The following is a 13,987-nucleotide window of genomic DNA, read 5'->3' as shown; positions in this document are numbered from 1 at the left end:
TTGCCGCCTTCTCCTTATTCTCGCGCTCCTGCCGCGCGCGCTCTTCTTCAAGCGACATGCGCAGCGCGAGCGCGAGCTCGGGATCGAGGTTGGGATCGACGCCGAACTCGAACGAGTCGCCGCCCGAAGCACCGCCGCCGACGGAGACCTGCGGGATGCCGTCTTCGTCGGTCAGGATTTGAGAGGTCACAATCACGTCCGAAAGGAGGTGCGGGCCTGGTGGGATGTTCACAAGATGACTACAAAACAAGTCCAAAGTTAGCCCGCAGAACCGAATCATCGTAGTAGAATTGGACATTTGTAAGCTCACCTGTTCTCCCCAGACTTGACGTTTGCGATAAACTTCTCGAGCTTGTCGACATTCTCGGCGTCCTCGCCAAAGTTGATAAAGTCAACGGCTATGTTGTTCTTCTTCATCTTCTTTGCGAGCTTGATCAGGTCCTTCTCGTCCTCGGTCACGGGACTGCCCACAAAGACAATCACTCGCTGGCGCTGTGCTTTGTTTTGACGGTGCTTTAGAGCGAGCTGTAGAGCAGGTTAGCATCGGCTCAAGATGGGAAAATAGGATAGAGGACGTACGGCTGCGACTTGTATGGCGGTAGTAAGATGGGCGGACGAATGGACTTTAGTCCGTGTCATCGACGACAGTACTTTTCCGAAATCTGTCGTTAAAGTGACAAGCACCTCTGGTCTAATCCATACATCTCCAGTCAGTATCATCTAGCACTTGCAGCTATCGTAAACGAAGCGAATCATCATGCTTACGCTCTGCCCGCCATGGTCATCAACCCGACCGCGCTCTCGGGATTCGATTGTGTCTTTGCGGAGAAGATCAGGTTGACAGCATCCGACTGCGCTTCATACCGTGATGGCGTGAAGTCTCCGTTCCGCATGTACTCGGAGTTGTCGATTCTGAGAGGATCATGTTAGCTGGGTGTCATTGTGCCGTGTTGTTGCTGTGTTCTGCTAGAGTGGTGATCAAGGATACGTACATTATCATGGTAGCTTCCAAAACCATCTTGAAATCTGTAGCAAAAGCAGATAGCTTTAATACGCGTTGAAATATGAGTAGATCCGACGATGACGGTAAAGACAGAGTCGATTAAGCTGAACGAGCTGGAATCACGGCGGTCAGTACAGATTCACTCATCAGCCAGCAATCCGACCGACAAACAACAACAATAAACAACAAACCTTCAACAGCAAACACAACAGCACAGAAATCAAAAGAAATGTGTCTCTTCTGCGTCTTTTTCTATCGCGGAAAGATGATTGTTGATTGACGATTGAACTGCTGGAGTTGATCGGTCGACGATTCTGGTTTCTTTGGCGCGCTCGCTGGGGGTGGGTTTGGAACCAGTTCGACTATGCTGGTTTAGAACCGCGGATTTGAACCCAGCAAAAGTCATGCTCGAAGCTGGCTGTCGCTCCGCCACTTTACATTCTGATTCTCGACTGCTTTACAATTCATTCAGTAACATATTCAACATTTGCAAAAAGAGGAAAAACAGGAGAAGATGTACTCAGACCCGTACGATGACATCGCGCGCGAAGTGGACCAGCAGCTCACCGTCCTCCGCCCCCAATCGCAAGCCTACGTCACTTCCTTAACCTCCCCATCCCCAAGCGCAGGTCCCACGCCAGCCACGCCGACGCTCGAGCAGCTCGCGTCGACGCTGGATGAGATCGATCTGTCGCTGCAGGATCTGCGCGAGTCAGTGGACGCGGTGGAGAAATCACCGGAGCAATTCGGCCTCACGCTCGAGCAGGTCGAGGATCGGAGTCGGTTCGTTGCCGCGCGCGAAGAGGAAGTTGCGCGGATCAGGAACCAGATCGAGGCAGCGACTCGAGGGCGAAAGCCGCGGCAGGATTTTACGGCGGTGCAGATGGAAGATAGATATGGCGGGAGTAGCGGGCGACAGACGCCAAGGTCAGACTACGACGTCGAGATGGAGCGGGAGCAGCAGGCGCTGCTGATTGCGGATCAAGACCAGCAGTTAGACTCGGTCATGAACACGGTGCAGAATCTACGGGATCAGGCGGCGGTGATGGGTAACGAGCTCGAGGAGCACGTCGAGTTACTGCAAGATCTGGATCAACGGGTAGATCGTACGCAGGGCAAGATCGATCTGGCGATGAACAGAGTCAAGTATATCCTGAAAAAGAACGAGGAGCGGGCGTCGAATTGCTGCATATTGATGTTGACCATCGTGTTGTTTATTTTGCTGTTTATCGTGTTGTTTATGTAAGGCCGTTGCATCCGTTGCATTTGTTGTTTATTTTGTATCATTTTCTCATTCAGTTGACGGGCGTTATGGATCTCTGGGCAGGATAATTACTGTATCATAGCAAGTTATTTCTATTAATTCAATTCACATTAGTCTATGTTTTCGTCCTCTTTGTATTTGTATCATTATTATTACAACTAATCTGTGTTTGTAAAAGTAGAAAGTCCAAAACTGCCAAACCCTAAATAATTGATCAGCGAATTTGTCTTCAGCGGCTTCCATTTTTTTAACCTTTGAAAATCAGCAGCCATCGCAGACAAGCAAACTGCATCACCTACTTCAGACACTACGTCTGACAATCGGATACAAATCGGTTAAAAAGCAATCAAATCAGAGTTTATAAAAATGGCTGATTCATTTTGCGATTATGCGGCAATCACACAATGCTACTCAACTACGTGTAATATCGCACGTGCTGCTCACAATTTGTATCACCGTCTTTGCTGTCTGCACGTTTTGTTTAAACTCCTGCTTATTAGAGAGTTGCATTGATTACAAAGGAATTACCTGTTTTCTGTCTACTGTTGCTGCTGCTGCTGTTACTGCAAATTCAGAGCTACACATAATTGGTGGTGACAACTCATATATTTCCAAGAAACAACGAACGCCGCCATTTCGTTTTGCCAGCAGTGATACCAACAAAACTATTTTCTCAACTAAAACATTAACAAATGCCGGGCCCAGCAGAAATAAAAACCAAAAGATCCTTCGAAGCCGTCATCGATCCCGAGAACCCCCGCCGCTCCAGAAAGATACCCACTGCCTAGTCTCATCGACCGGTGCAACCGATACCCTCAAAAACCAACAAGCGTGCTCCAGATTCGTTCACTGCGGCTTGCGAATTCACTTGCGGCCACCACCGCTCGATCGGGATCCGGACTGCTGCTGGTTACCCGAACGGTCGGGTGCGGACTGGTTGCCTCTGGAGGCGTCGCGCATGGTCTGGGAGGCCTGCGAACCGGCCTTGTCGGTCGCAGACTGGACCTGCGAGGCGGCCTGGTGGACATCACGGGGAGCTGACATTGTTGCTGGTAGTTGTAATGATTTGAAGAGAGATTATGTCGATTTTGTTTATTTGCGAAAGGGCGATCGAGAGGTACGAGGAGAAGAAGATGAGATCGAGGTGACCAGAGCGCCCTTCTTATACACCTTCCTCTACAATGACGACGCGGGCAATCACAGATCGAGAATGACGAAATTAATGACACTATCGTGTGATTTCCTGGTCGGTTTAGGTATCACGATGGTGATGAAGATGATGCCTGCATTGTGTTGATACACGTGGCGGGCATGCTTCCCCGCCCTTGACGATGTGCCTTGTGTGATGCCAGTTACGCTCACGTTTCTCCAGGGATCATTGTCACCGCCAGTCTGCGAAAGATTTGAGATCTGACGCTGTAGTTGTCGACGTGAGTTGTGTCATTGTGATGGACTATGTGATCTTCCTGATTAGGTAGTTATAGAGCGATCTAAGCAGCAGTATGCGCTCTTCAGCTACAGCGAAGCTTTGGTCGAGGACACTTCTAAGAAACTAGGGTGGAGGGTCGTTCTCTACAAACAAGAATCAAAATCATCACTACACATACTCCATCAAACAATAGCGGTCGCTATCAAAGACGCCCTGTTCTCTCAAAAGAGTGAACGGTTATAGTGCGTGGAGGGGTTTTGGTTGAGGGTTTTGTGAAATATCTCGCGGTTGAGGCAGCTGCTAGATCTGTGCTACCCCGGATTCGTAACCTGCTCCTCATTCATAAGAGCGCTCCTTCTGCGCTTTCTCTCTTCTTCTGACTATTATCTTCTTCTTACTGAACTTCTGGGCGATGGAATCTATAGACATCTCTGCACTTGCGATCGCCGACAGCAAGCGCCACCGGATTGAGACCCTGCCTTACGATATCCTGTTTAAGGTCGTCTCCTACCTTCCGACCAAGACGGTGATTGCTATGTGCAGTCTATCGCGCTTTTGGGAGGAGCTAATACAGGATATGCCAACATTTTGGCGTGATCTTGAGTTCATCACAGATGGGACAGAAGCTGACGACAACCCTGTGAAGTACAATGCGAAGAATGCACCAGAGATTGTGCAAATAAATCTCGCGGATAATACAAATGGCACCGTTCTACACCGCAAGGCATTTCTTTCTCTGCACCGCTTCCTTGCCCGCTTTGATGCAATAGAGAGAAACAAAAATATGGGTTCAGTTTCGCTAGATACCAGTCATATCTACAGGATCATGTATCAGATTGCTGAAGAGATACAGGGGAATAGGTTATCATTGGCTTATGCACGCCATGTTATGTGCTCGATTACGCCAAATTCAGCGCTGCGGAGGAGCGATGCCAATGCAAGTCAGTATGCTTGTGGCCTGCCGTGGGAGCTTTTAAGGATCGCGAGCAGGCTTCATGTGCCGCTTGATATGCTGGCGATAATTATCCGCACTGCGGTCGAGAAGGGTGAGCAAGCATTACGTCCGGCTCACATACAGGTGGTTCCTCAGTCTGCAGCATCAAATCCTATCGTATACAAAGAACTCAGGTGTGGTCAGCTGTTTCGCTCTCTAAAATCACTGGTATTCAGCGAAAGCGAGCATTGGAATCCTTGTCCTCCTCGTTCTCGTCACGAGATTTCTCAAAATCTGCTGGCCCGTCTTCTGGAAGCTACGCCGGTACTGAGCACACTTGCGTTATGGCACTTTCACGTGTTGTCTGATGTCGGCAGCGGGCGTCGTGGTAAGGAAGAGACTCTTTACCTGCGCCAACAGCCAAAGTTGTATGAGGTCGATTTTTCCGGGACCATGTTTGCGAGCGGTCTCCCGCTACTAAGTGACAAATGCGAATGCTTTTTGCTCCGCCGGTCGCCGCATGTTGCAGACTTTCTCAAAACAGACTATCTTCAGCGAGCAAAGATCCTCAACCTTAGTGACAACCCAGACATCACTGATGCAATACTTCTCGAGTCTTTGAGCTACAAAAGATTGGGAAGATTTGAGTACCCAACGGGCTTGATCTGGCTGGAAAATTGCACAGGACTTGAGTTTTCATCTCAATTGCTTAAGCTATTGTATGCTCACTATCACACGATCGACATTAGCCAAAACCAAGCAGTCACGGATGATGTTGTATCTGACTTGCTTCAGGAAGCAGCCGAGGCCCGGAGTTCGTCACCCAAAAAAAAAGGATAGGGACTACTGCTAGTTGCTTTTTGAAGAGAGACAATGTCGGCTTTTGCTTGTTTGCGAGAAGGCAATTGCGAGAGGGCGATCAAGAGGCACGAGGAGAAGAAGGTGGGACCGAGGGGACCAAAGTACTCTACTTATACACCTTCCTCTACGATGCGACACAAGCAATTACAGATAGAGATTGACGAGATAGTTGGCAATCGTCCACAGAATCCCATCTCATATCATTATAAATAGTAGAATTAGTATTAGTATGATTATCATAAACCACAGTCTAAACAAAAACAAAATAGATCCCAAATGCAATCTAAACGAGCTCCGAACTCACAAATTTCCAAAACTAGCAAAAAGCAAAAAGCAAAAAGCAAAAAGAGAAAACAAAAAGCGCGAGCACTCCGTACAGTTCGTTATTGAATAATCAAACAAAGATTTTAAAGAGGAAAGAAGTTAGAGCAGTACTTTTGTTCTTGCAATGTATGTATATATGTGTGTGGGTGTATGGTATCAGCAGAGGTTGAAGTCACTTCACTTCGCCTATCGTACGTATGCCAATGCATACAAGAATTTTCAAAAAACACTCTTCAAAGTCAAACCAGCAGTCTGAAAGAAGACTTAAAAGTTGGTGGCCAGTTCAGACGCGCTGTTTTGTGCAGAATGCCCACTTCTCCTCCGCGGAGGAGGAGGCGGCGGTGCCGCGGCTGCGGAGGAATACCTCTTCTCGTCAATCGACTCGTCGTTTGAAAACTCGTCGGCGGTGGAAAACATGCTATCACCACCAGTATTAACCACCTGCAGGCCCGGCATCGAGTTGGTATGACTATGTCCCGCGCCGCTCTTTTCGGAAGGCGCGAGGCCTGAAAGGCGGCGCCGGGAGGAGATGGGCGGGATTGGCGGGGGTGGCATAGTTGGGTCGCTGCTGTCGAGGGCGACGCTGGAGCCGGTGGTTAATTGGGATACTTCTGAGCCTGCGGGGAGGTGGCCTCTTGTTCGTAATGGCGCGGTGGTGGATGATAGGGGTGGGGGTGGAGCTGCGCGGGTTGTTGGTGGGTCGGCTGAGTTAGGCATCGCCGGCGAAGTAGGCGAGCCTGAGCTCGACGAGGCAGCAGCACCAGCACCAACACCAGCACCAGCAGCAACGGCGGCGGCAGAAGCAGCAGCAACAGGAGGTCTCACAGGCATCCTACTATGTTGATAAGGCGGATTTTCACTCGGCGTACTCGGCCCCCACCCTCTGTACCCGCTCGGCGTCGGTCCCGCGACCTCGCTCATATCAGGCTGCGACGCGATGCCACTTGCTGCCGCGCCGCTGCCGTCTGACCCGCCGGCGGCGAAGATGTAGTCGTCAGTGCCGTCGTCCTGGCGCATGGCTGCCGCTTTCGAGAGGCGTTTGTTCTTTTTCCGGCGCCAGAAGCAGAAGAAGAGGAGAGCAGCGAGCGCGAGCACGCCGAGGGGGACGCCGACGCCGACGCCGATTTTGCCGCCGGTGGAGAGGGAGGAGGAGGAGGATGATGAGCGGGAGGCGTCGGTGGCCATGACGGGGGCGGCGGTGGAGCGGGTTGTGGAGGCGGAGGTGGAGGAGGAGGCGGTGGATGTGGGTGTTGGGGAGGCGGTGAGAGGGCTGTCGTCTGATTGCGAGGTTTGGGTGACGACGACGGTGACGACTGAGTCGGTTGGATCCGCTGAGGAGGAGAAACTGGAGGACTGGGTGACGATGACGGTCGAGCCGAGGATTGTGGAGGTGGTGAGGGTGGAGGGAGCGACTGCGAGGTGTTAGTTGGTTACTCGAGGAAGTGAGGAGAGGGGACGAACCGGAGGAGGTGTTTGCGAAGGAAGCCATGTTGAGTAGAGGAAATTGAAGAGAGAGAGGAGAGATCGAAGAGGTTTAAAAGAGCGATAGAGAGGAATGGAGGGAGAATGGAGAGAGAATGAAGAGGATGAGGCGGGGCGGAGACCGAGGCTGAGCAGAGGAGAGGAAGAGGAAGAGGAAGAGGAGAGACAACACCAAAAAGAGGCAAAAAGAAACAAAGAAGAAAGAAAAAGAAGGCCTTTGCTCCGAGGCGACGAGTCAACACCGACAGAGAAACAAAAGAAGAAGAAGAAGAAAAGAACCGGCGTCGAGATCTGGAATCGCTGAGAGAGGAAGAAGAGACGAAAGAGGGAAATAAAATAGGAGCAAAGTTAAGCGCAGCCCAGCAGCCAGGAATAGCAACCCGACGCTGCGGGCCTTTACTCCACTACATCACTTGCGTGTTTTGTAGATATTCATGTTGAATAGTATTGTTATTTGTTGTTCTATTCTGCTATTACAACTACTTCTTCTTCCTCATCAGTAATTGCTCTCCAGGCACTGTACCTGGTTCGCCTCTGTTCGTTTCCCCTGACGTCAACGGCCGCCCACGAGGTCCCAGCCGCGTCTCCAGTTGCCTTCATTTAAGCTGCCTCCAGACGCCACCTGCTGCTGCTGCACTGCTGCTGCCTGTTCTTGTTGTGCATCTGATGTCTGATGTCTGAATGTTGTTCTGTGTTGATGTTCTGTGTATGCTCTGATATATGCTCTTATAGCAGGTCTTTATTCCATCTGAAATTACGCGACTCATATAGTATATCAATACCCTCATCAACATCCCAACCATCCCCTACTCTCTTCTCCACACCATTCCTCCTTCCTTCTTCTATTCGCCACTGCACAAGCCAATACCGTATTCTGTATTATGTATTCGCATGCATGCCTTCGTCTTGGCCATCTAACCTTGAGCTTGTCTGAATCCGGCATCCCGTCCCTCTCATCATCCGCCTCCTCTGCTCACTCCCTCTCTCCCCTCCTCCCTCCATCCAACCCCATCCACATCGATAAACCAGACATCTTCTCTCTATACTCATCTTACTTCTGCAACTGTAAACCCCACTGCTTCTTACACCCACACCATCCACCATCACGCCATTCCTCACTATCACCCCGCTGCAGCACCCATGCATCATCCACATGCACATCCTGCATACCCCATCGACTCCAAATCTCCGGACGCAGAACTTAGCTCCGTGCTCCCTCTGCTCAGCTCCCCGTTTGTTTACATCCCCGTCACTGTTTACCTACTTCTCAAATCGCCCTTCTTTCTTATGAATTCGGAAACTTGTAATCCTGCACCTCGTCAACTGATACTTATCAGCGCCGTGAACAGCGACGTCATATCTAGACTCACTACTCCAATCGTATACTCAGCCGTGCGACTTGGCACTCTCCACCCTCCACCTCCCTCACAACACCCCTCCCCTCCTCCATTCACCCACAACCACCCCAAAACCCCATAGCTATTAAATCCTAACCAACCCACCCACCACAAAAGCGCAAACCAATACCCTCCTCGCTTACAAGCAAAAATAAGCTTATAACGGCAAGTATAATCATTTTTTTGTGTAAATTGCTCCGGATGGCCAAGCTGGTAAGGCGTCAGACTGTAATGGTTTATCGATTATCTGAAAATCGCGTGTTCGAGTCACGCTCCGGAGAATCTATTTTTTTTGTTTCTTTTCCTATTTTTTTTTTTCATTACTATTTATTCATCAGCAGTTGATGTGTTTTATTTGTCTTATTTAATAGGTTGGATTATTTATAAAAAAACCAGAACAATCTACCAATTTCAAAAATCAAACAACGAACCCTCAACTAAACGAATCCCAAGACCGATCGATGCAACCCTGGCCGTACTAGCACACAAACAACAATCAAACAAACATTCAAACAAAAACAATTACAATACACATCTGCGATACAAAACTACAGCAGAAAAAAGCAAATGCAGGATACCAAATGCAGAACGAGGTGGAGTAAAAAAGAGCACGCATTAACCCCCATTCTCGAGATCCTCGAAAATAGGCTCGACAAGCGTACCAAGTCTAAGATGCAGGCCGCGATAATACGCCGGATTTGCAAGCGCCTGCTTTCCCTTTTCCGGGTCGAAAAACGCGGAAAAGACGAATGGCGCGCGCTTGTAAATCACTAGCATTAATCGTTCGTGTTTTTGCTGCATCGACGAGGACGAGGAGGAGGGTTGGGTGGTGGCGATTGTGGAGGTGGTGGAGGCGAGGGTTGAGACTGAGTCTGCGAGGGTGGAAGGCGGTGCTAAGGTAGACTTGCTTTCTGCCTGCGCTTCTTGGTCGGCGACGACAATAGTCGCGACCGACGCGTCTGCTCCGATCGTTGTATCGCCGTCGCCGTCCGCGTCTGCTTTCCCAGGCGATACCGGCGTCACGACAGGGTCCTCTTCAACCTCCTCTTTAACCATCTCTGACGAGGGGGGTGGGGGAGGAGCCGGAAGAGCCAGCTGTGCCTTTACCTCTCGGTTTTTCTTGCGCTTCCGCAGCATATACACCTCCCTCATCGTAATCTCCGGCGGCGCTCTCCGCCCTCCCCTCCCTTCTCCATCCTCCCCGTCCTCATCCTCATCTTCATCCTCATCCTCGTCGTCAAACATCGCGTCCATATCCAACCCCCCCTGCAATCCAACAAGAAACTTTGCGTCCGACAAATCATCCCTGATCTCATGCGGCGGCATCTTCTCCTGCACCGTCGCGATCGTCGTCGACGCGGTCGAGGCAGAGGTCACTTTACTCAGCAGTCCGAGCGACGAGTCTAGAAGATGCTTTGCCGCAGCGCTGTTGTTGCTGTTCCCTGTACTCCCTGCCTTCGCCGCCGCAGACTCGATACTCGCCACGCTCCCGCGCTTCTTGCTGCCGTCCTTCTTACTCTTCTTGCTGCTTTTCTTTTTAATCTTCGGCGGCACAGGCCGCTTGTATCCGTACCTAAAACTAAACAGCAGCGCCGAGAACGGCCACAGCGGGTCCTCGACGTTCGAGTACAGACTCCAGCGCACGCCCTCGACCGCCGCGGGCGACGGAAAGATATGGTTGTCGATGATCCAGCGACTGTACTCGGCAATACTCGTGCGCGAGATATACCCTGCTCCCTGAAACACGCAGCCGTTGCGCATCTCCTCTTCGAGCGCGTACTGCTCGTCGATAAGCGTCGCGGCAGCGACCGCGTCGTTGTCGGAGTACTCTGACGTCGCGGTGTACTCTGATTGTCCCGCCAGCGACTCTGTCCGGCGATCAAAGAACCGCGACCGCCGCGAGCGAGAGGACATTATCGACGCCGCGTCGTCGCCGCGGGAGTAGAGTGACTCAGCGTCGCCGTTAATCGAGGCCTGGTCTCCGTTGAGCATCTGCGGCCCGCTTGTGGCCGACGACTTTAGTAAACTGCCCCCGGGCGCGACGACAGAGAATGTGCTCATGCGAGTAATCACAAGATCGACCATGCCGTTCCGTTCCTCGCGCTTCACAATCGCTTTTATAGCCTCGGCCGTCAAATCCGAGATCCTCCCCGGCCCGCCCATCTTGATCCCGACCGCGTAATCCATAAACGAGAAACTGAGCGTCGGCACACTCCCGAGCGTGAGCCCGTGCGCGAGGAAAGAGTTGTTGAGCGTGCCGCCCCAGGTCGCGCTCGAGAACGTGTAGAGCTCCCATTTATGCAGCCACCAGGACCAGAACTTGCGGAGGTTCATGCGGAACTCTGCGAGTTCGTCGAGCGCCTGCTCGGCTGCGTCGTCGGCGGCTTGCAGCTGCTGCTGTAGTTGCTCGTCGAACTTGTCCCGCGACTCTGCTGCTTCCTCGCTTTCACCCCGATCGAGCGCTTCGTCTTCTCTCCGCCTTCGCTCGTCTGCCATCCGTCGCTTGTCCTTCATTGCTTTCTCCTTTGCCTCGTCGCGGACGTACGACGCCGGATACCGCCCATTGAGCATTTTCCACTGATTATACCCGCGAATGAGCTGCGAATGCAGAACATTACACCCAGGAACTTCCTTGCGCGAGTAATCAGTTCTCATCTCGACCTTTTTCTTGCGCCGAAACGAGCTGAGCGCCGAGACGCGGGACTGCGACGCGGGACTGTCGCCGGCTGGAGAGTTGACCTCGCCGCCGACGATCTTGCCGGTTGTTTTTATCGAGTTTTTCGTCTTGCTGGAGGCGGAGGTAGAAGTATTGTTGCTGTTACTTGCGGAGCCGTTGCGGGAGGAGCTGTTGTTTGTGCCGTTGCTGCCGTTGGATTTGCTGGCGGCGGCGGCGGAGGAGGATTGTGAGACGGGGGATTGGATGCGGGTGAAGTTGACGCAGAGGGCCATCCACCAGTTTGGTTCGATTTCGACGACGACGGTGCGTGTTTTGCGGGTGTCGATGATCTCGACTGGTTTTCTGTTTGAAAAGTCGCTGGAGAGAGATTAAAGTCAGTCGTTATCAGGTCGAGATAGAGGGTATGATAGCGTAGAAAGATAGACAGCACGACATACCTGGCAAAAGACAGGATTCCCTGGATCAAACCGACCTTCCGCAATTGCTCGTCAGCCGAAACAGCCTCAGCTCGGGACGCGTAGAAGAAAATCTGGTCGAAGAGGGTCTCATCGCTGTAGCAGAAGGTTGGGTTGAAGATGCAAAAGTAGGAGAGCGACGGCGGGGTCACGATCGTGGTCATCTCTGCTTGTGCTGTTCTGCTCTGCACGCTCTCAGCAGTAACTGACCAGACTCACAGATTTAGTAGAACAATCTGCTCCGAGTTGCTGTCTGTTCAGGCGGTGCCGAGCGAGCTCACGAACCGAGTCCGGCGCAGTGAGTCGAGCGCACAGGGAACAGGTTATTTTGACATTCGCGAGGGGTTCGTGGCGGTGACGTACTTAATCATCATCGTCATCAACTACTACTTCTACTGAAGAGAATAAGAAGAAGAAGAAGAGAAGAATGTCGCATCTCAGAAAGGCCTGGCGACGCAGGTTTGAGGATTTGGATGTGGACGATGACCAAGTCGGCGAGGACGAGGTCGTGTACCTGGACGAGCAGCGTATGTCTTCTTCTTCATGATATCTGATACCGACTGACCTCTTTAGAACAGGAAGAACTCATAACCTCCCTCAGAACTGAGAACGAGACAATCAACTACAGATACAAGGTATGTACTCATCTTCTACTACTTCATGCACTCAACTAACCACCCAGATCGCATTCACAACCATCACCCTCCTCCAAACCCCCATCTTCGTCCTCCACCCGGCCCTCGTCTACATGGGCGCCCCCCGCGGCCACCTTCTCACCGTCCTCACGCTCTCCTCCCTCCTCGCGACCGCCTACACAATCCACACCACCCCAGTCTCGACCTCCTCCCTCTCGGCCGCGATCGCAACCGACGCCCTCCAGCGCGAAGCCCTCGACGGTCTCGCATGGCACGAACGCGTGCTCCGCCGCGAGAACTGGACGAACGCGCAGCTCATTATCGCACTCAATTTTATGCTATCCGCGGTTATTGCGCTGTCGGCGGTTGTGCAGTTTAATCCGCTGATGGGGATTGATTATCTCTGGTTCTGTCCGCTCGGGAGTTTGCTTGCGGTCTTGCTCGTGCGCGGATGGATGCGGGAGGGAGATGTTGACAGTCTTGAGCAGTTTAGGTATAAATACAAGGGCGCGTGAGGATTATATAGATGATGTATATATGAATGCGGTGTAGGATTATATGAATATGGAACAACAAAAGACAAAAAGAACTGCAAGACCTACTGATAGAAAAAAACCAGTTCTAGAGACAAAAACTGAGGTGGCATTAGTTACATTAAAACATTGCGCACAGCCAAATATACAAGTGCCAAAAAGACAAGATCAAGACCAGCTCCAAACAGACAGCCAGACAAAGAATAGACAAACTATACCGCAAAAGCATTCTCACCCATGCGAAGAGAGATTATACTCCGCACGTCAGTGACATAGCGCATTCCGTTCAGAAAAGGAATCAGATGCAACAAGTCCAAGTCCGAGGGATCGTTGATCCAGCCTTCGATTGCGATCGCGTTGTCTTCATGCAGAAGGTAGCTGATGGGTGAGTTGTCGATGATCATTACTTTACTCAGATCCGCTTCGACGACAGAAATGTCTTTGACGTATCCACCCGAGCGAAAAGAGCAGTGCTGGCGGTAATACCGGCCTTTAAAGTACTTTCGGTTCTGCTCGAGCCAGTCGATAACCGGGTCGGCGTACTCCTGCACGCTGGCGGTGAAAATCACGAGATTGTACCATTTCGACACTTTTTGCAGAAACTCGTCGCAGTACGGCCGCTTGTGGACATAATAGAGAATCGCGTGCTGCTTGTCGAGTCGGACTTCAACCATGTGGCCGTCAGACATCGGGCTGCCTTTGGACATGGAGTGGATCAGTGTTTCGTCGAGGTCGAGGATCAGCGTCTTCGGCTGCGGGTGGCGAGGGAGTAATGGCCGCGGTGGGGGTAACGCGCGGGGATATTTTGTTGCCCGAGAGTTGTGTATGCCAGGAGAGGTGGGGGATTTGATTGATATTTTCGGCGAGGAGGAGGAAGAGTCAGGAACGGAGGAATATGATGACAGTGGCGTATCAGAGAGGGAGGAGTTGTCTTCGCCCTCTGAGCTCGAGCTGGAGCTGGAGATTGCTGTGCTGCTGCCACTCCCGGCGGCT

General features: G+C 51.5%; 8 protein-coding genes and 1 non-coding gene across 9 annotated transcripts; 5 read left to right on the top strand and 4 right to left on the bottom strand.

Annotated features, from left to right (window-relative positions):
• Positions 1 to 25: 25 nt before the first annotated feature.
• On the bottom strand, positions 26 to 1,018 carry BZA70DRAFT_227961 (uncharacterized protein; the record flags this gene model as incomplete). Its single annotated transcript, XM_064910226.1, has 5 exons — positions 26 to 239; positions 311 to 525; positions 580 to 691; positions 766 to 912; positions 993 to 1,018. Coding segments are annotated over 5 exons (714 nt in total), but the record flags the coding sequence as incomplete, so codon positions are not given.
• Positions 1,019 to 1,429: 411 nt separating this feature from the next.
• Positions 1,430 to 2,396, top strand: BZA70DRAFT_277832 (uncharacterized protein). Its single transcript, XM_064912509.1, has one exon. The coding sequence runs from the start codon at positions 1,518 to 1,520 to the stop codon at positions 2,247 to 2,249; it is 732 nt and encodes a 243-aa protein (XP_064768348.1). The 5' UTR covers positions 1,430 to 1,517; the 3' UTR covers positions 2,250 to 2,396.
• Positions 2,397 to 2,408: 12 nt separating this feature from the next.
• BZA70DRAFT_152508 (uncharacterized protein) lies at positions 2,409 to 3,836 on the top strand. Its single transcript, XM_064909718.1, has one exon. The coding sequence runs from the start codon at positions 2,656 to 2,658 to the stop codon at positions 3,562 to 3,564; it is 909 nt and encodes a 302-aa protein (XP_064768347.1). The 5' UTR covers positions 2,409 to 2,655; the 3' UTR covers positions 3,565 to 3,836.
• On the top strand, positions 3,837 to 5,685 carry BZA70DRAFT_152507 (uncharacterized protein). Its single transcript, XM_064909717.1, has one exon. It carries the CDS (start codon positions 4,109 to 4,111, stop codon positions 5,468 to 5,470), a length of 1,362 nt encoding a protein of 453 aa, XP_064768346.1. The 5' UTR covers positions 3,837 to 4,108; the 3' UTR covers positions 5,471 to 5,685.
• A 297-nt stretch (positions 5,686 to 5,982) lies between these two features.
• BZA70DRAFT_304355 (uncharacterized protein) lies at positions 5,983 to 7,785 on the bottom strand. The gene is made up of 2 exons (XM_064914774.1): positions 7,277 to 7,785; positions 5,983 to 7,227 (listed from the first exon to the last, which is right to left on the bottom strand). Exons 1-2 carry the CDS (start codon positions 7,302 to 7,304, stop codon positions 6,080 to 6,082), a joined length of 1,176 nt encoding a protein of 391 aa, XP_064768345.1. The 5' UTR covers positions 7,305 to 7,785; the 3' UTR covers positions 5,983 to 6,079.
• A 1,104-nt stretch (positions 7,786 to 8,889) lies between these two features.
• BZA70DRAFT_t47 lies at positions 8,890 to 8,975 on the top strand. The gene has a single exon. It is a non-coding gene; the product is annotated as a tRNA-Tyr (tRNA).
• BZA70DRAFT_277828 (uncharacterized protein) lies at positions 8,899 to 12,182 on the bottom strand. Its single transcript, XM_064912508.1, has 2 exons — positions 11,809 to 12,182; positions 8,899 to 11,728 (listed from the first exon to the last, which is right to left on the bottom strand). The coding sequence occupies exons 1-2, from the start codon at positions 11,988 to 11,990 to the stop codon at positions 9,310 to 9,312; spliced, it is 2,601 nt and encodes an 866-aa protein (XP_064768344.1). The 5' UTR covers positions 11,991 to 12,182; the 3' UTR covers positions 8,899 to 9,309.
• A 15-nt stretch (positions 12,183 to 12,197) lies between these two features.
• Positions 12,198 to 13,321, top strand: BZA70DRAFT_152449 (uncharacterized protein). The gene is made up of 3 exons (XM_064909716.1): positions 12,198 to 12,353; positions 12,400 to 12,461; positions 12,509 to 13,321. The coding sequence occupies exons 1-3, from the start codon at positions 12,254 to 12,256 to the stop codon at positions 12,974 to 12,976; spliced, it is 630 nt and encodes a 209-aa protein (XP_064768343.1). The 5' UTR covers positions 12,198 to 12,253; the 3' UTR covers positions 12,977 to 13,321.
• On the bottom strand, positions 13,207 to 13,728 carry BZA70DRAFT_238226 (NLI interacting factor; the record flags this gene model as incomplete). Its single annotated transcript, XM_064910438.1, has 1 exon — positions 13,207 to 13,728. A coding segment is annotated over one exon (522 nt), but the record flags the coding sequence as incomplete, so codon positions are not given.
• Between the last annotated feature and the right edge of the window lie 259 nt (positions 13,729 to 13,987).

Source organism: Myxozyma melibiosi, assembly GCF_037950935.1.
Source record: "Myxozyma melibiosi strain Phaff 52-87 chromosome Unknown BZA70scaffold_5, whole genome shotgun sequence".
Taxonomy (NCBI): Eukaryota; Fungi; Ascomycota; class Lipomycetes; order Lipomycetales; family Lipomycetaceae; genus Myxozyma; species Myxozyma melibiosi.
This window is presented reverse-complemented; position numbering and strand designations above follow the sequence as displayed.